A 19,567-nucleotide genomic window follows, 5' to 3' on the forward strand; every position below is an offset into this window, starting at 1 on the left:
ATGTTTAAATTGTCCAGATATGTTTAAAACTGCACATTTATCATTTGCATAGCAAGTGTATGCTTCAAAAGGCAGTGAAATAGCAATGCAGAGGGAGGCCAATCAGCCCATCAAGTCCATGTCAGCTTCCAGGGGAGCAATCTCATTTATTCCATTTCCCCCCTCCTTATTTCCCTGTACTTCTCCAACTTGTTCTCTCTCACACATGCCCATCAGCTCCCATTCAATTCTTTTTGTCATTAACCTACACTAAGGGGTGATTTACAGTGGCCAGTTAACCTGTCAGTACATCTCTTCAATGTGGGAGGAAACAGGATTACGCAGAGGAAGTCAGTACAGTCATAGAGAGAATGTGCAAGCTCCACAAAAGCAGGCCAGGAGGCCAGGATCAAACTGACACCTGTAAGTCAGCAGCAATAGATCCAGTGCCACCCATTAAGGTAGCACATATTTTGGCAGTAACCTCTCAGAGAAGGCAAGACATCAATGATGAAATTCATCATTGCCTTCAATGTGACAGCGCAGCCTTTGGTGGATTGAGGGAAAGTGTTTATGAAGATCGATAGCTCGAACCCAGCTTAAAATTCATGGTCTATCAGGCAGCAGTGATCCCTCTCCTCCTAAATGCTTCTGATACCTGGACTACCTACAGCAGACACTTCAAGACACTGGAAAGATTCCACCAATGCTGTCTCTGCAAAATCCTCCAAACACATTGAATGGTTTTGTGAACCAATATCATTGTCCTCTTCCAAGCTGACTTTCCCAGTATCTAGGCCCTAGTTACACTAGTCTGTTACACTGGGCAAGTCACATTCGCTCACATGCTCAACACCAGGTTCCTGAAACAAATAAACTGTTTCAAGCTTTGCCATGGGAAAAGATTACCAAGCAAATAGAGAAAAAAAAAATTCATGGATGTGCTCTAAGCCTTCCTGAAGAAATGCAGCATCCTCACTGCCTCTTAGGAATTGCCGGTCTATAACTGCTTCAAGTAGAGAAGGAGTATTCGGTATGATTTTGAGGACCTCAAAACCATGCATCAGGAGCACAAAGAGGCCATGTAATGGCAGAAGAAGAGGAGTATGTGACAAACTCCCCACCCACCTATCCCTTCAACCACCACTATCTGTGGAAGAACCTGCAGTTCCTACATTAACTCCATCAGTCACCTATGAACCTACAAAACTGAAATGGAAGTAATTCATCGTCAATACTAAGAAGTAGAATTGAATCAGAATTTCACACTGACATATGTCGTGAAATTCGTTGTTTTGCGGTAGCAGTACAGTGTAAGACATAAAAATCATTATAAGTACCTCCTCCCCGATGGTAGTAATGAGAAGAGGGCATGTCCTGGATGGTGAGGGTCCCTAATGATGGATGCCGCCTTCTTGAGGCACCACCCCTTGAAGATGTCTTTGATGGTGGGGAGGGTTGTGCCCATGATAGAGCTGACTGAGCCTATAACTCTCTGCAGCCTCTTTCGATCCTGCGCATGGGAGCCTCCATGCCAGGCGGTGATGCAACCAGTAAGAATGCTCTCCATCTGTAGAAACTTGCAAGAGTCTTTGGTGACATACCAAATGTCCTAATTGGTAATTGGTTTATTATTGTCACATGTATCAAGATACAGTGAAAAACTTTGTTTTACATGCCATCCATACAGATAATTTCAAAACATAAGTACATCAAGGTAGTACAAAGGGAAAGGCAATAACAGAATGCAGAATATAGTGTTACAGTTACAGAGAAAGTGCAGTGCAGGTAGACAATAAGATGTAAGGGCCATGATGAATTAGATTGTGAGGTCAAGAGATCATCTTCATTGTACAAGAGGTCCATTCAAGAGTCTTATAACAGCAGGATAGAAGCTGTCCTTGAGTCTGGTGGTGTGTGTTTTCAAGCTTTTGTATCTTCTGCCAGATAGAAGGAGGTAGAAGAGAGAATGTCCAGGTTGGGAAGGGTCTGATTACATTGGCTGCTTTCCTGAGACAGCGGGAAGTGTAGACAGAGTCCATGAGGTGGAGGCTGATTTTCATAGAGAAACAAAGGACTGCAGATGCTGGAATCTAGATGAAAAAGCAACAAGATGCTGAAGGAACTCAGCGGGCCAGCCAGCATCCATGGAGAAAACTGACTGCTTTTCTCCACGGATGCCGCCTGGCCCGCTGAGTTCCTCCAGCATCTTGTTGTTTTTTCAGGCTGATTTTCATGTTGGACTGAGCTGTAAACAAAACCCTCTGCAACTTCTTGCGGTCTTGGGCAGAGCAGTTGCCATATCAAGTTGTGATGCATCTGGACAGGATGTTTTCTATGGTGCATCGATACAAATTGGCGAAGATCAACAGGGATGGCCGAATTTCCTTAGCATTCTGCAGAAGTAAAGGTGCTGGTGTGCTTTCTTGGCCATAGAATCTACATGGTTGGACCGAGACAAGCTAGTGGTGATGTTTACACCTTGGACCTTGAAGCTCTCAACCATCTACACCTCTGCACCATTGATACATACGAGGGGGGGCGATGTGTGTGTACACCGCCCTGCTTCCTGAAGTCAATGACCTGCTATTTTGTTTTACTGACATTGAAGGAAAAATTGTTGTCTTGATACCACGTCACTCAGCTCTCTGTCTCCTTCCTGAAATTTGTTTTGTCGTTATTTGAGATCCAGTCCACTATGGTGGTGTCACTCGCAAACTTGTAATTGAGTTAGACAGAATCTGGTCACACAATCGTGAGTCTATAGGGAGCCGAGTAGGGGGCTGAGGATTCAGCCTTATGGGGCACAGTTGTTCAGTATAATCATGGCGGAGGTGTTGCTCCCTATCCATACTGATTGCGGTCTATTGGCCAGGATCCAGTTGCAAAGGGAAATGCTGAGTCTTAGCTCTAGGAGTTTGGAAGTGAGTTTGTTTGGAATTATGGTATTGAAGGCGGAGCTGCAGTCAATAATTAGGAGTCTGACGTAAGTCCCTTTGCTGTCCAGCTGCTTCAGAGATGAGTATAGGGCCAGGGAGATGGCATCTGCTGTGGACCTGTTTTCGCAGTAAGTGAACTGCAGTGGGTCAGAATCAGAATCAGATTTATTATCACTGACTTACATGATGTGAAATTTGTCATTTTGCGGGAGCTGTACAGTGCAAAGGCATAAAATTTCTATAAATTACAAAATAAATAAATCATGCAAAATAAAGGAATAATGAGGTAGTATTCATGGATTCATGGACTGTTCAGAATCTGATGGTGGAGGAGAAGAAGCTGTTCTTGAGTTTTTGAGTGTGGGTCTTCAGGCTCCTGTACCTTCTCCTTGATAGTAGTAACGAGAAGAGAGCATGTCCCGGATGGTGAGGGCCCTTTGTGATGGATGCCGCATTCTTGAGGCACCGCCTCTTGAGAATGTCCTCGATGGAGGGGAGGATTGTGCCTGTGCTGGAGCTGGCAAAGTCTACAGCCCTCTGCAGCCTCTTGCGATCATGTGCATTGGAGCCTCTGTACCAGGCTGTGATGCAACCAGGTTGTCTGGAAGCTGGAGTCGATGTGTGCCATGGCCAGCCTTGCAAAGCAATTCATGATGGTGGATGTCAGAGCTACTGAACAATAGTCATTAAGGTATGTTGCCTTATTTTTCTTTGGCACCAGGATGACAGTGGTCTTCTTAAAGCAGATGGGAACCTCCAATTGGAGTAGGGACGGGTTAAAAATACTGGCAAATACTCTTGCCAGCTGATCTGCGCAGGATCTGAGGACACGGCCGAAGACTCCATCTGGCTCATTCATTTTTCATTGGTTTATTATCAGGAAGGCTGATCTGACATCTGCAACGATGACTATGGGTACACGTGCATTGGAGGCTGTTGGGGCAGATGGTGTCATTTCATTGACCTTCTGTTCAAAACATGCATAGAATGCATTGAACGCATTGGGGAGGGATGCTCTGTTGTCAATGACACTGCCCGACTTTGTGTTAGCCTGTTATAACAAGCCCTGCCACAACTGACGGCTGGTCTGTCATTCTATTGGCTCTTGGCATCCCTGATAGCCTTCCAAAGGTCCTACCTCGATTTCCTATATAGGTCAGGGTTACCTGATTTGAACGCTGCAGACCTGGACATCATTAAGGAGTGGATCTCTTGGTTCATCCATGGTTTCTGATTGGGGAACATCCGGATTGACCTTTTTGGTGTGCATTCCTCTCTACACTGGCTGATGAAGGCTGTGATGGCGGTGACACATTCACTTAGATTGGCCAATGAGTCCTTAAATATAGACCAGTCTACCAACTCAAGGCAGTTGCAGAGAAGCTCCGCTATTTCCTCAGACCAGCACTGTGCAACTTTCTGTACTGGATCTTCATGTTTCAGTTTCTGTTTGTCTGCAGGGAGAAGGAGCACAGCCTGGTGGTCTGATTTACCAAAGTGCAGGTGGGGAATGGATTGGTAGGCATCTTTAATGGTTGTGTAGGAATGGTCAAGGGTTTTGGGGGGCCTGGTGGGACAGGAGATGTGCTGATAGTATTTTGGTAGCACACTCTTGAAGTTGGCCTGGTTGAAATCACTGGCTATGATAAATAGGGCCACAGGGTATACCATTTCAAGGCTGTTGATCGTGGAGTACAGTTCATTGAGTGCAGGCTTCATGTCCGCCTGGGGTGTGATCTAGACTACCATCAGGATAGCCGAAGTGAATTCCCGCAGCAGGTTGTATGGGTGGTAGAAGATACACAAAAGGATGTAGAATATAATATGAAAACATTTGATGTGATTTTACCATGTCTATGGCATATACAAACTTTTATTCATTATTTAGACAAAAATCAGAGAACAACACCTCATATTCCAGTTGAGTAGCCTACAACCCAATGGTATGAACATTGAATTTTCCAATTTCAGGTAACCTATACCTTCTGTATTCCTTTCTCACTCCTACTGATCCACCCAGATACTCTCTCCCTTTGTTCACTTTTCCATTTCCCACCACCCACCCCCCACCCTCTTACCCAGATTCATTACTGTCCCCCACCTGATTCCATCTGCCCATCACCCACACACCTATCTACCTGGGTTACCCTTCCTATCCTCTCTCCCACCTGATTCCAACTGCTCATCATCCCTCCCTTATCTGTTTCCACTTATCACCATCAAAACTCTGTCTCAAACTTTCTCCTCCCCTCCCCCCCAATCCCCTCCACCACATTTGTCCATTTTTTCCTTATCTGTTTCCACCTATCACTCGCCAGCCTTTGCCTCTATCCTCCCCTGTCCCCCCCCCCCACCTTGTTCTATCTGCCCATCATCTCTCACCTCACCTGGTTCCACCTATCCCCTACCAGCCCCTGTCTCACCCCACCCTTTCATACCGGCTATGTTCCCACTACACTGATACGGAATCTTGATCCTAAATATCAACCATCCCTTTGCCTCCACAGATGCTGCTCAACCAACTGAGTTCCTCCAGCTATGTTTTTTTACTCCAATTTCAATCATCAGCAGTCTCTTGTGTCTCCAAATTAAATCATGTCTTAGGCTTGAGCAAATAAAGCGAATAATTTTTGCTCATATTTCTTCACATTGATTTGGTATAAAATTCTCAAACAGACAATACAAATGTAGAGCACGTTCAGAAAACAGTGAATATATTAATTGGCATATGTATTAAGCATAAAGAAACCATTCAGTCTTATGAAAAATTGGTTTCATGCAAACTGAATGATGATTTATAACATCACTTATCTGAACGTATACTTATGGAATATTTAATGCTAGCTTACTGTTCAGTTTGCCAAATGATAGGAAGAAGTTGTTTGATGCAATCAATCTCTCATTTCTACGACTAAGGTTCATATTTGCTATTGTAACAAAACATTGAAACTTATGACTAAATAAGAACTAAAGAATAATGATTGTAACAGTTAAAAATAATTTATATCCTTTTGTTAAGTAGATTGGAAAATAAGCCATGAGAATTAAACTAATAAGCATTATTCTTTGAAACTCAGACTATGGTTCAGACTGTGACTTGGAATTTACCTCTCTCTAAATATGTCAACATAAGTTTCCTGGCAATGGTCTTGAAATGAAGAAGGAATCTTGAAATGACATTTTTGGTATTGGTATTGGTATTGGTTTATTATTGTCACTTGTACCAAGGTACAGTGAAAAACTTGTCTTGCATACCGATCGTACAGGTCCATTCATTACACAATGCAGTTACATCGGGTTAGTACAGAGTGCATTGATGTAGTACAGGTCAAAACAATAACACTAGAGTAAAGTGTCACAGCTACAGAGAAAGTGCAGTGCAATAAGGTGCAAGGTCACAACAAGGTAGATTGTGAGGTCATAGTCCATCTCATTGTATAAGGGAACTGTTCAATACTCTTATCACAGTGGGGCAGAAGCTGTCCTTAAGTCTAGTGGTACGTGCCCTCAGGCTCTTGTATCTTCTACCTGATGGAAGAGGAGAGAAGAGAGAATGACCCGGGTAGGTGGGGACTTTGATTATGCTGGCTGCTTCACCAAGACAACGAGAGGTAAAGACAGAGTCCAAGGAGGGGAGGCTGGTGTCCATGATGCGCTGGGCTGTGTCCACAACTTTCTGCAGTTTCTTGTGGTCTTGGGCAGAGCAGTTGTCATACCAAGCCTGAATGTTACCTAGTAATTATGGTATTATTTTTCCATATTACCCCCATATTTTTTCCGTAATGGAAATATCTTCATTTTGAATACCTTAATCTATTTATTGAGAAAGAGCTGCATAAATTCATTCTGATACCTTATTGAGGAGTCCAGACATGAAAAACTTATTTCAGAGGGAGTGAATTGAACTAACAAGGTGACATTGAGAAGCAAAATTATTTCGGAAGAAACTTGGTATGCCTTCATAATTAAAAAAAATTGTAAAATCTCAGGTTTGTACTTAAGTGTTTACTATTGAAGCGTGTCTAAAAAAATATTGTTTAACAAAGTTCTACATATGAATCTTTTAAATGTAACAATAGAAAAATACAGAATAGATGAAGACCATTCAGGCCATCATCTCAATATCAACTCCATTTAATTTTATCTTACAGCATCTTCCTCACACCTCTGCAATTTTTTCTTCAGTCATTTATCCCTTTTGAAGGCTGCCACTGAATATGTATTCACTATCCAATCAGGCTGTATTTCCAGTTATTACTACTTGTTGTATTAAAATTCTGACAGTGGAATGCACCCTTTCTCACTGCAGAAGCCCATTCCATTCAGAGAGCTAGATGTAGATTTGCAGAGCCACAGGTTAGGGGTCCAAATATTCCCAGTAGAAATGTTTAGCTGATGAACAAAGAACACTGGCAAGCTCCCCACTGCTTTGCTTGCTAAGCCCGTACAAATAGTTGGAGTTGGGGTTTTCCTGCTTAAGGGGTAAAGTTAGAAGAATTTCAATCCCTCATAATACCTACCAACCACCCGCATGTTGTGAGAAAGGTTCTTTGGGTATCTTAAAGATAAAGGTCTGGACACACGGTCTTTGTAATTTAAAAATGGTTTATTAACAAAGACAAACGCGGGGTCAGAATGAATGGGAACAGATGCACACTCACACACTCTCAAGCAGGAGCACGAATGTGGAGGGAAAATCGCGACAGAGGGTGAGGTGCACACACACACACACACACACACACACACACACACACACACACACACACACACACACACACACACACACACACTCATAGACTCATACACAATAACTGGGTACAAATGATCAAGGAATAAACAGTACAATGTTTGGACACTCTGATTCTGGACAAACATTGGCTCTTTGGTCTCGGGAGTCCTTAACTAACTGCCCTGAAGTACTGCACAGCTTACCTCAACATCCTCAGAGACAGAAAAAGAGAAAGAAAAACCAAACATGCAGCACTTTTATGCTGCTGGGGGGTTGGGTGGCCCAGCAAGGACAAAGGTGTTTTAAACGGGCCAATAGTAGATGTGCCGAGGAACAAGGTGCTCACACAGACCAATCCGAGTGGTCCAGCAAAACAAAGGTGTTTACCTAATGGGGCGGAGCCAGGCCCCTGATTAACAGTGGTATAACTTCCGACCTGATAGGCAATGCTATCATCCGACCATGGGGGTCAGTAGTGTTGTCACTGTCATCTGACCCCTGGCCTTTCATACTACACCGCATTTGGGGGCCATTAACAGAAAGTGTTCTAAATAAATGTTCGATTACTATTTCAGTCATAGGAGTTTATTTGGTTCCCTATTTCGATCAGTGGATGATTTATGTTGGACTTAACTCAATCCAAAAGAGACATCATTTATCTCTGTTTTGCGAAAAATTAGCCCAAGTTAGGCATTGGACAAATGAAAGGTGGAAGATGAACATTCAGAGATGGACACCTAATTGCTGCTTCCCCAGAGTAGTGCACTGCTAAATGTGGAAAGAACATTCACATCATCTTCCTAACCACTGCACAGTCAGACAGAAATTTTGGGACAGATTTTCTTCTTCCAAAGGATGCTGGAATATCTGGAGAATTACATCAAAGCAAATGAACAGAAAGGAGTACAATTGTGTGAGGTTGTTTTGCCAATTTATCAGGTGCCAAGGCATCTGGATTTCTGGCAAATTAGACTGAAAAATTATTGTTTAATAATAGTGGTGGCAAGTGCAAAATGACAGGGAATAATTTTTGAGACTCCACCCTTAAAGACTCTTTTTAAAATATTTTTATTATTTCACTGCATGTGATAATGCTTTCATTTTTATGCATCACATTCATACAAATAGCATTGTACAGAATAAATTTAGATTACATGTTTCCTAATCATTTTAGGAGATTTATGCTTTGTCCCTTGGTGGTTTGCTTCATGGAATTTAAAGCATCAAAATCAACTGTGCAGCTAATACTAGATCAGATCATATGGGATCTGGCTTACTTCCCATACCTACCGCCCATAGTGTCTGCCCATCCGCCTGTAGCAACCTGTTCCGGACACAGTGGGCCATCTGAGCTGATCCTCAGTGTGCCAGAGGCATTCTTAGAGGCTAGTATGCTCTGTACTGTGAAAACACCTCAGGGGTTGGATAATGAGGCCCCACCCCAGTGCACCCTGATGCGAAAGCCCATCGGAACTGCTTTTAAGTGTCTCTATCAGTCAGAGACGTTTAAATACTATTCAAATGGATTTTAAAAATTTAAAACATACAAATTTAGTAAAAAAATAAAAACACTAAAATAATAGAAAATAATTAAACCAAATTAACCATATATTTACTTACCTTTAGCAGAGAGTCAACAACCTCATACAAATGAATGAATTCACGGTTCTTTGGACAGCTGTGGCATAACACTGAGCAGCCAGACGCGAGATGCATCTGGCCTCACTTTTCAGTACGTGAGTGCTCTGCCATTGGGCTCATTGTAGTGGTGTTTGACTCCTTGCTTGTGTCTCTCTTCCATGCTTCAATGTACAGAGACAACCTGATCAAGGAACAGGAGATCAGTGGTTCTCAATGGAACCACCCACAGAAATTTAGCTGATCTAGTTTATTAAGTGCCATTCAATAATCAGAGTAGTCCAATAGCATTCATTTTTTAGTCTCTTGTTTTGCTTCCACATTCTTAAATACTTCAGACAATATTCTAGAGAAATAAAGGACTGCAGATGCTGGAATCTAGAAGAAAAAGCAACAAGATGGTGGAGGCAGCATCTGTGGAGAAAAGCAGATGGTCAACGTTTAAGATACTCTATTGATTTACCATTGATTGAGCTGTTTGGTCCTGACCCAAAATGTTGACTGTCTGATTTTCTCCATGACCTGCTGAGTTCCTCCAGCATCTTGTTGTTTTTTCAGACAATATTCTGTTGAGGCTTGAGTAAACTTATCTCAACCATTATAGTTATTACTTTCTTTTATTGTTCAAATTGTAACATACAATAGTATAGTTACAACTGTGTATAATCTGATTTTTTTTCTCTGCACTATATTTTCTGACAACAAAAGCCTGTTGCTGACATTTTCACCATTAGGGATAAGATACTCTATTGATTTATCATTGACGGAGCTGTTTGGTTCATATGTACTTCTTGTCAGTTTACTCGTCTAGAATCCATGCAAGGATTTCACAGTGGATCACTTCATTTTTCATTCAAACAATAGGTTTAGTCAGTACTCTGTGGTGATTTGTCATTTCTTAACTACACTATTTTCAAAGGAGAAACTTACTTACAGTATATAATTCCTGTATGACTGAGTTTTACGAGAGGGGATGCATTGATTTCATTAGTATTGACTAAAATTGAGCATCAAATAAGCATTTGAACATGTCTTGAATTAAAATTACTGAGAATATGTTGCTTAGAATTCAGTTTACTTTATTCTGAAATAAAAAAATATGTTGCAATAATAGGTATAGGTAAAGTTCTGATGAAGAAAACATTGATATCTGCATTTGTAAGCTTGGCATTGATCATCTCTGTAAACAAATCGCAGAATGATCATATTGTGTATTTTGATTTATAACTAGCTTTTGAAAATACAAGTGCAGTTGAAGTTTTGTCTGTTCCTTAGTCTGAGTCAAAGAAATAACTTGTGTATATTGATGATTCCTAAATTTGACTCTATACCCATTTTGTACCTTGGTTGAATAGTCATTCTTAACTGGTCATTTCAGTACAACCATATATTTTCAATTAATAGAATTTTCAGTAAATCTGAAGTAGTGGATAATGTAAAATGCCTCAAAAATTCAGCAGCAGTGAAATTGGGATTGGGCCCCTTAATCTTTTGGCAATGGACCTCTGCACACCACAGGTCACTGATGCATATTAAACAAAGCCTGCTTACTTTGGTTACCTACCAGTTGTCCCATGTAAAATGCCCATGGCCACATGATACCTGAGTAAGTCTGCTGAAATCACTTTAAAGAAATAAACACACTCACAAGGTTGATTTTGACAAGTTAAAATCAGTGCCAAATTGTCTCACAGCCCCTTGTTGTAAGTTTTTTGAAAGTTATTGAAGGAAAAACGAGTTGCATATTTTTGGGCAGGATTTGGCAATGGGGATTCTGGTGACTGCAGTGCACCGGCCATATGGAAGGAAGGCTGGGCCTTGATAATGGACCAAGCAACTGTACCATCAGGTGACTGACCAGTGCTCTACCAGTCCCAATAGCCCCAGTTCTCAACCATTTGTACCCGATCATTCCAAGACAGCAGGAGTGTTTATCTGTAGCTCTCAAGCTCATTTTCCTTTATTTAATATTTTGAAGAGCAACAAAAATAATTACATACTTCACCAGGAGAAAAATAATTAAACGGCAAGCTAAGGAAACCTGTCACTTTTGAAAAATTGATTACTTTCCTTAGATTTAATGCTAATATATCACTTTATCTTTGCTCAGGAGCCAACTGGCAACGTCCATCTAATTATATTTTCAAAGCCAGCGCATTTAGCACCCATCTGTATAGTTTTAGGCTTCAGTGGCCTGTCTAGACACTTGCTGAGCATCAAAGTGATGGAGTTCAGGTTCAGCAGTTTGCAAATAAAAAATTTAAGATGTTGATTTCACCTATTTGGTATTTAAATGTAGCATTTTAGCATGGATGGGGTATGGTGTTGGTGCAGTGGTTGGGTTACCAGCCTAGCAATCCAGAGGCCGAGGATAATTTAAGTGATGTTCAGGTGGATTGATCTTAGTAAATGAAAATACAGGTGACTATTTCTAGCTTAAGTTATTTTTGATCCAGAACATATGTTGCATTGGATGCTGCATGATTTATGGCTCCCCCTGCATTTCTCCCACAGGTCCAGAAGGTGCAGTATTTGAGCAATCAGTGGAAACACCTCATGTCAGAGCTGAATCCTCACAAGAACTCAAGTAAGTTGAATGGCTTGGATATTTTTTAGTCATCTTTGTTAGACAAAATGCTAGTTGTTACAAACTTCACTTTACAATTGTTGGGTGAGCGCTGGCCAAAGCCTTCATGGCAAGGCCCTGGTCGGTAAGAGGATCTTCTGTAGCAAAATTGGATGATGTTGGGTTAGGAGCATGGGGGGATTGTGGTGGTGGAGGGTTGGAGCGGGGTTCGCTGGTTGGGGTGAAAGGGTGGGAACTGGGTAAGATAAAGAGGTAAAAAGAAACTTTGATGGCTGACCAAGTGTCACCTCTTGATTTATCCTTAAGTGTTGAACACTGAATGTGTCAGAATGTCTTAGACATTCAAAGGCATTTGAAAATAATAACTTTATAATATCCATTAAGGCTAACAAGAACATCTGAAACAATTTAAAAAATGTAAAACTATTAACAACGTTAAAAAATTAAAAACCAGGAACACTTTAAATATTCATAACAATTTTAAAAAATTGGCTAATACTAAGTCCCTTGCAGCTGTTCCTCTCGATTGATATAATCAGGGAAACTTCCCTGTGCCAGGTCCTACATAGTGCAAGATGTTTGTGTGGATACCCCACCCTCAGTGATGAGAAGCTCTACAACACAATGCTCATACAATGAAATCCATGAGAAGTCTGGCATAGGAGCACAGTTGGGACAACACTTGTGAACAGGTGACTGTAACCTTGGGACTTGCTATTTGCATGCATGTATATATAAATAGAGATGCCTTAATGCAATACCAAAGTTGTCTGGTACTTGGGGAAATTTTGACTATTTCAGTGATATTTTCCTGCAAAATTTAGTCAATAATTTTTAAAATCCTTTGGTCACGCTTTGGAAAACTCAGCACATCGCATGCTAGCGGCAATCCATGTTTACACCCTTATTTGAATGTCCCTTCACTTTATTATCAGTTATGAATTAGAAGGAACTAATTTGAAGATTTTATGGTGGTGGCACTAAAAGGTAGCAGGTCTGTTGCTTATTTTGAATATGTATAGAAGTCTTTCCATTAACCCCAATGAACTGAATGTAGTACAGCCAGACTAATGATAAATAAAGCAACCCGAGCATGCTGTTCCAAAAAAAAAGTTGACTGGAAGGTTTTTGTGGGATCTGAAGATGTATAAATGTTCCTCGTGGTTCTTTTTTGATTAGTTAACATACCAGTGGTAATATTGGTGAACAGAAGTTAGTTACATATTAGTCAAAGAGTGTGGTGTACATGAAACAGCCTTGAGAGGCTGAATGACCTACTGGTGTCCTACTTTTAATATTGCACACCATTCTACTGCTTGCTCATTTCCTACAATTGTCTGAAATAGTCCTGATTTCATTCTACAGATTCCTGGATAACAAAATTGATTCTGCCATATTTTTCCAGGAATCAATAGATTCTGGCATGGTTCCGGAGGACTGGAAGGTCACAAATGTAGTTCCACTGTTTAAGAAAAGAGGGAGGCAGCAAAAGGGAAATTACAGGCCTATTAGTCTGACATCGGTGGTTGGAAAGTTATTGGAGTCGATCCTCAAGGACGAGGTTATGGAATACCTAGAGGTGCATGACAAGATAGGTCCAAGTCAGCATGGTTCCCTTAAGGGAAGATCCTGCCTGACCAACCTATTGGAATTTTTTGAGGTGATCTCAAGTAGAATGGACAAGGGAGGAGCAGTGGATGTTGCGTATTTGGATTTTCAAAAGGCCTTCGATAAGGTGCCGCACAAGAGGCTGCTTAATAAGATGAGTGCCCATGGAATTACAGGAAAGATATTAGAATGGGTGGAGCATTGGCTGATACACAGAAAGCAAAGGGTGGGAATAAAGGGATCTTGTTCTGGTTGGCTGCCAGTTACTAGTAGTATTCTGGAGTGGTCGGTGTTGATGCTGCCTCTTTTTACACTGTATATCGATGATTTAGTTTATGGAATAAATGATTTTGTGGCTAAGTTTGCAGATGACACCAAGATAGGTGGAGGAGCAGGAAGTGTTGAAGAAACAGAAAAGTTGCAGAGAGACTTGGACAGTTTAGGAGAGTTGGCAAAGAAATGGCACATGAGATACAATGTTGAGAAATGTGCAGCTGTACACTTTGTAAGAAGAAATAAATGGGCAGATTATTATATAGTTGGGGAGAAAATTCAAAATTTGGAAGTGCAAAGGGACTTGGGGGTCCTCATGCAGGATACCCTAAAGGTTAACCTCCAGGTTGGGTCGACGGTAAAGAAAGTGAATGCTATTGTTAGCATGCATTTCAAGAGGAATAGCATATAAAAGTATGGAAGTGTTGATGAGGCTCTATGGGGCACTGATGAGACCTCATTTGGAATACTGTATGTAGTTTTGGGCCCCCTATCTTAGGGAGGATGTACTGATGTTGGAGAGGGTTCAGAGAAGATTTACAAGGATGATTACCAGAATGAAAGGGCCTACACACGAGGAGCATTTGTCGGCTCTTGGACTGTATTCATTGGAGTACAGAAGAATGAGAGGGGACCTCATAGAGACATTTTGAATGTTGAAAGGACTGGACAGAGTAGGTGTGGCTAAGTTGTTTCCCATGGTGGGTGAGTCCAGGACAAGAGGGCACAGTCTTAGAATTAGAGGGTACCCATTTAGAACAGAGATGCGGAGAAATTTCTTTAGCCAGAGGGTCATGGATTTATGGAATTTGTTGCCACGTACAGCTGTGGAGGCCTGATCATTGGGGGTGTTTAAGGCGGAGATTGATAGGTATCTAATTAGTCAGGGTATCAAGAGATGTGGGGAAAAGGCCAGGAATTGGGACTAGATGGGAGAATAGTTTAGCTCATTGCGAAGTGGTGGAGCAGACTCGATGGGCTGAATGGCCTACTTCCGCTCCTTTGTCTTGTGATCTTGTAATATGGCACTTCATTTATTTTATTTTGTTTGTTTCTGCACATAGAAGTAAGTATTGGTATTGGTTTATTATTGTCACGTACCGAGGTACAGTGAAAAGCTTGTCTTACAAACCGATCATATAGGTCAATTCATTACACAGTGCAGTTACATTGAGTTAGTACAGAGTGCATTGATGTAGTATTGGTAAAAACAATAACAGTACAGAGTAAAGTGTCACAGCTACAGAGAAAGTGCAGTGCAATAAGGTGCAAGGTCACAACAAGGTAGATCGTGAGGTCATAGTCCATCTCATTGTATAAAGGAACCGTTCAATAGTCTTATCACAGTGGGGCAGAAGCTGTCCTTAAGTCTGGTGGTACGTGCCCTCAGGCTCTTGTATCTTCTACCTAATGGAAGAGGAGAGAAGAGAGAATGACCCGGGTAGGTGGGGTCTTTGATTATGCTGGCTGCTTCACCAAGACAACGAGAGGTAAAGACAGAGTCCAAGGAGGGGAGGCTGGTGTCCATGATGTGCTGGGCTGTGTCCACAACTCTCTGCAGCTTCTTGCAGTCTTGGGCAGAGCAGTTGCCATACCAAGCCGTGATACATCCAGATAGGATGCTTTCTATGGTGCATCGGTAAAAGTTAGTGAGAGTCAAAGGGGACAAACCAAATTTCTTTAGCCTCCTGAGGAAGTAGAGGCACTGGTGAGCTTTCTTGGCCATGGCATCTACGTGATTTGACCAGGACAGGCTGTTGGTGATGTTCACTCCCAGGAACTTGAAGCTCTCAACCCTCTCGACCTCAGCACCATTGATGTAGACAGGTGCGTGTACACCACCCCCTTTCCTGAAGTCAATGACCAGCTCTTTAGTTTTGTTGACACTGAGGGAAAGGTTGTTGTCATGACACCATTCCACTCAGCTCTCTATCTCCTTCCTGTAGTCCGACTCATCACTGTTTCAGATACGGCCTACAACGGTGGTATCATCTGCAAACTTGTAGATGGAGTTAGAGCAGAATCTGGCCGCACAGTTGTGAGTAGAGGAGAGGGCTGAGAACACAGCCTTGTGGGGCACCAGTGTTGAGAATAATCGTGCCGGAGGTATTGCTGCCTATCCTCACTGATTGTGGTCTGTTTGTTAGAAAGTCAACGATCCAGTTACAGAGGGAGGTGTTGAGTCCTAGGTCTTGGAGTTTGATGACAAGCTTGCTTGGAATTATTGTATTGAAGGCAGAGCTGTAGTCAATAAACAATAGTCTAACGTATGTGCCTTTACTGTCCAGATGCTCCAGAGCTGAGTGTAGGGCCAGGGAGATGGCATTCGCTGTAGACCTGTTTTGCTGAAGACCTGTTTCGCTGATAGGTAAAATGGAGGGTTATGGGCTGTGTAGGAGGGAAGGGTTAGATTGATCAGGGAGTAGGTGCTTATGTAGCGGTTAGTGTAAAACTACTACAGCGCCAGTGATCCGGGTTCAATTCCTGCCGCTGTCTGTAAGGAGTTTGCATGTTCTCCCCTTGTCTGAGTGGGTTTTCTCCGGGTGCTCCAGTTCCCTCCCACATTCCAAAGACGTACAGGTTAGGAGCTGTGGGCATGCTATGTTGGCATCGGAAGAGTGGCAACACTTGCAGGCTGCCCCCCGGCACATTCTCAGTAACGCAAAAAGACACACTTCACTGTGTGTTTCGATGTACATGTGACTAATAAATAAACATCTTATCTTATATGTCAGCATAACATCGTGGGCCAAAGGGCCGGTACTGTGGTGTACTGTTCTATGTTCTATATTTTGATATTTCTGTAATCATGGTTGAGGGTCTTATTATGGTTAAAACATTGATATGAAGAGTAATACAAGTCATCCCCAGGTTAAGAACACCAAACTTACAGACATTTGAATGAGATCCGAAATATTATTAAATTACAAAGTCGGATGTACGTACACAAGTTCGTTCCTCTGATTGGCAGAACTAGTTTCCCCTCTATCTCCACTTTTAACAATTGTTCTTTCTTATCAATCTTAAAACTTTAAAACTTTATTTATACAGCACGGTAACAGGCCCTTCCAGCCCAACGAGCCCGTGCCACCCAATTACACCCATGTTATCCAACTCACCTGTACGTCTTTGGAATGTGGGAGGGAGCCGGAGCACCCGGAGGAAATCCACACAGTCACGGGGAGAACGTACAAAATCCTTACAGACAGTGGCGGGAATTGAACCCCGATCGCTGGTGCTGTAATAACGTTACACTAACCGCTATGCTACCGTGCCGTCCCAATCTTATGTGTTTTTGATGCCATTCATTACAATATTGTGGAGGTAGGGTCACCATATCAAGTGATGTTTGTGTATTTTCCAACTTATGGACAAAATCATCGTCTGTAAAAATCGTCTGTAAAAATCGGAACCTGTTTGCTACCTGGGAACAGCCTGCAATACATTGCAATAGGCATGTGGCAATCCATGAAGGTCAATGCACATGCCTGAATCTGAAACAATCTGACCCGATATGACTGGCACTGGTTACTTATAGCCTTTGTATTAGCTCTAGTGCTGATTAACCTATTGGAAAGCAATGCTGGAATCTGAAAAAATAAAAATGCTGGAGGAAATCAGCATTTCCTCTGTGGAAGTCATTGCTTTGGGTCAGTGACTCTTCCCCAGAACAAGGGGAAATGTGCAGGGTTTACAGTTTTCAAAGCTGAGATGGGAGGAGGAGTGAGGTGTAGGCCAAAAGACAGGTCAGGAGATAAGGTCAGGTACAGACCATTAGCAAGGCTTCTTAAAAAAATGGGTGAGAAAGGGATATAAGCATAACAATAGGAAATGATGAGAGAGCAGTTTACCTGAAGTTGGAAAACTCCATGTTCATTCCAGAAGGCTGCAAAGTGCCAAGACAGAAGATAAGGTGTTGTTCTTCTAGTTTATGTTAGGCCTCACTACGGCAGTGGAGGTGGCCGCAGGGAGACAGATTGGAATGGAAGTAGGATTGAGAATTAAAGTGGCCTTAAATGGGAAGCTCAGGATCATTCCTGCAGACTGAGCACAGATGCTCTGCAAAGCAATCACCCAATCTGCATTTGGTTTTTCCAGTGCAGAGGAGGCCACATTGTGAACGCCAAAAGCAGTGGACTATGTTGGAAGAAGTGCAAGTGAATTGCTGCTTCACTTGGAATAATTGTTTGGGTCCCTGGACGGTGGGAAGGGAAGAGGTGAATGAACAGTTGTTGTTGTATCTCCTCCAATTGCATGGGAAGGTGCTGTAGGATGGGAAATAGTGGGTGGGGATGGTAGAGCTGATTACAATATTTTTCTCTTTTAAAATCACTGAACAAAATAAGATTTTTTGTAAATATCCCAACATCTGTTGAGGGAATCCTCAGTGGTGTGAGATATACGAAGTTCTGAGTTCCCACTTATATTAATAGCCAGTCAACAGGGCCCTTGCATTCTGTAACATCTGAAAGGTCTCCAGTTCACTGTCTTAATCGAAAGGGAATTCACACAGCAGATGTTGTAAATTACAGAAGGTGTTCCAAAATTACTACTCTTTGCTGTGAATTACTTAGTAAGATTTTTTCCTTGTTAAGAATTCAACATTTTATAGCTCTTTATTTTGAACTGAATCACAATTGTTCTTTTCATTTACCAGTATGGTGCCTTACCATGTACCAAAGAAATTAATATCATTTGAGCAACTAAATTAAACCAGTCAAGAGATTTTTTCATTTGGGACTATTAGCTATAAGCAATGGTGAAATGCAATGAATCTTACCAGCATTCAAGCATTCTGCACTTTTGTGTCTGTTCTGTAAAATGCTGGCATTTTCTGAAAGCTAAATCCGTCAGTTCGTTCTGTCACTGGACTCCATATTAAGCTCGATGGCAGAATCCAGTCTTGTTGGTATTCTCCAGTTTTGTGCTGGGGAATGCCTCCTGAATCCTATACCAGGCCAGACCTAGTGCAGTATCTGAGAGCTCAATGATTTCAATGGGGATTGTAGAGCAAATATTTAGGAGGAAAGGAAAAACATTTTAAAAAATGTTTTGTTTTAGTTCACGTTTTTATAATTGATTGTGTTTGTAGCATTACAAATGGCCTACTTTTTTGATGTAATTTGTTTCAAATTCTTTAATAGTTTTTAAAAGTTTCTTTGTGGCAGAGGCAATTAAAAGACATTAAAATCAATCTGAGAAAGACCATTCAAGACCATGCTTCCCATGCCCAGGGCCTCACTCAACTTTGTGGTCTGTCAATAGCTATCAGGGAAGTTTTATGGGCAAGACCTCTGCTGGTAGCCCTGTCACCTGTCAGATCATGCCTCTGGACTTTGGAATATGGAGGACCAGCAAGATTGGTGCTCTGCATCTGTTCATATGAGTTAGTATGAGGGGGTAATGCAGGTGGTGACTAAGCCAATATTATTCAAGTTTCAAATGTTTAGCTTCAAACTTGGTGAGTGTGTTTGTTCATGTCTTAAACTGTTCATATAAACATAAGGATCTAAGTAAAAGTTCCTGAAGCTGAGGATTGTACCCATTTTATACCAGAATATTACTATTCTTATCAAGAAGCTCAGTGCCATCCTGTTAGTTAGCAGTGTTTTGAAATGTGTAAGAAAGACTGACTTGTTTGATGTGTATAAAGCAACAGGAGTCGGGGTGGGGAACCTAATCTAAGGATGACATTGACAATGACATTACAACATGCACAATCTCTACTTTTTTCAATTCATGTTGTCTCCAGATAGATTTCTCTCAGATAGTTATTTTTTTACTTCCTGCAGCATTGCTGTTAGTATTCATCTA

At 41.7% G+C, this 19,567-nt stretch overlaps 1 protein-coding gene across 2 annotated transcripts in view; it reads left to right on the top strand.

Moving 5' to 3' along the window:
- The window catches only part of LOC127584923 (zeta-sarcoglycan), a 740,120-nt gene that overhangs the window by 665,227 nt on the left and 55,326 nt on the right, over positions 1–19,567 (top strand). For both annotated transcript variants that reach the window (XM_052041943.1, XM_052041951.1), the window contains exon 6: positions 11,800–11,872. In XM_052041943.1, the coding sequence (XP_051897903.1) occupies positions 11,800–11,872 (73 nt within the window). The remainder of the gene's footprint in view (positions 1–11,799; positions 11,873–19,567) is intronic.

This window comes from Pristis pectinata, chromosome 2 (genome assembly GCF_009764475.1).
Source record: "Pristis pectinata isolate sPriPec2 chromosome 2, sPriPec2.1.pri, whole genome shotgun sequence".
In the NCBI taxonomy this organism is placed as follows: Eukaryota; Metazoa; Chordata; class Chondrichthyes; order Rhinopristiformes; family Pristidae; genus Pristis; species Pristis pectinata.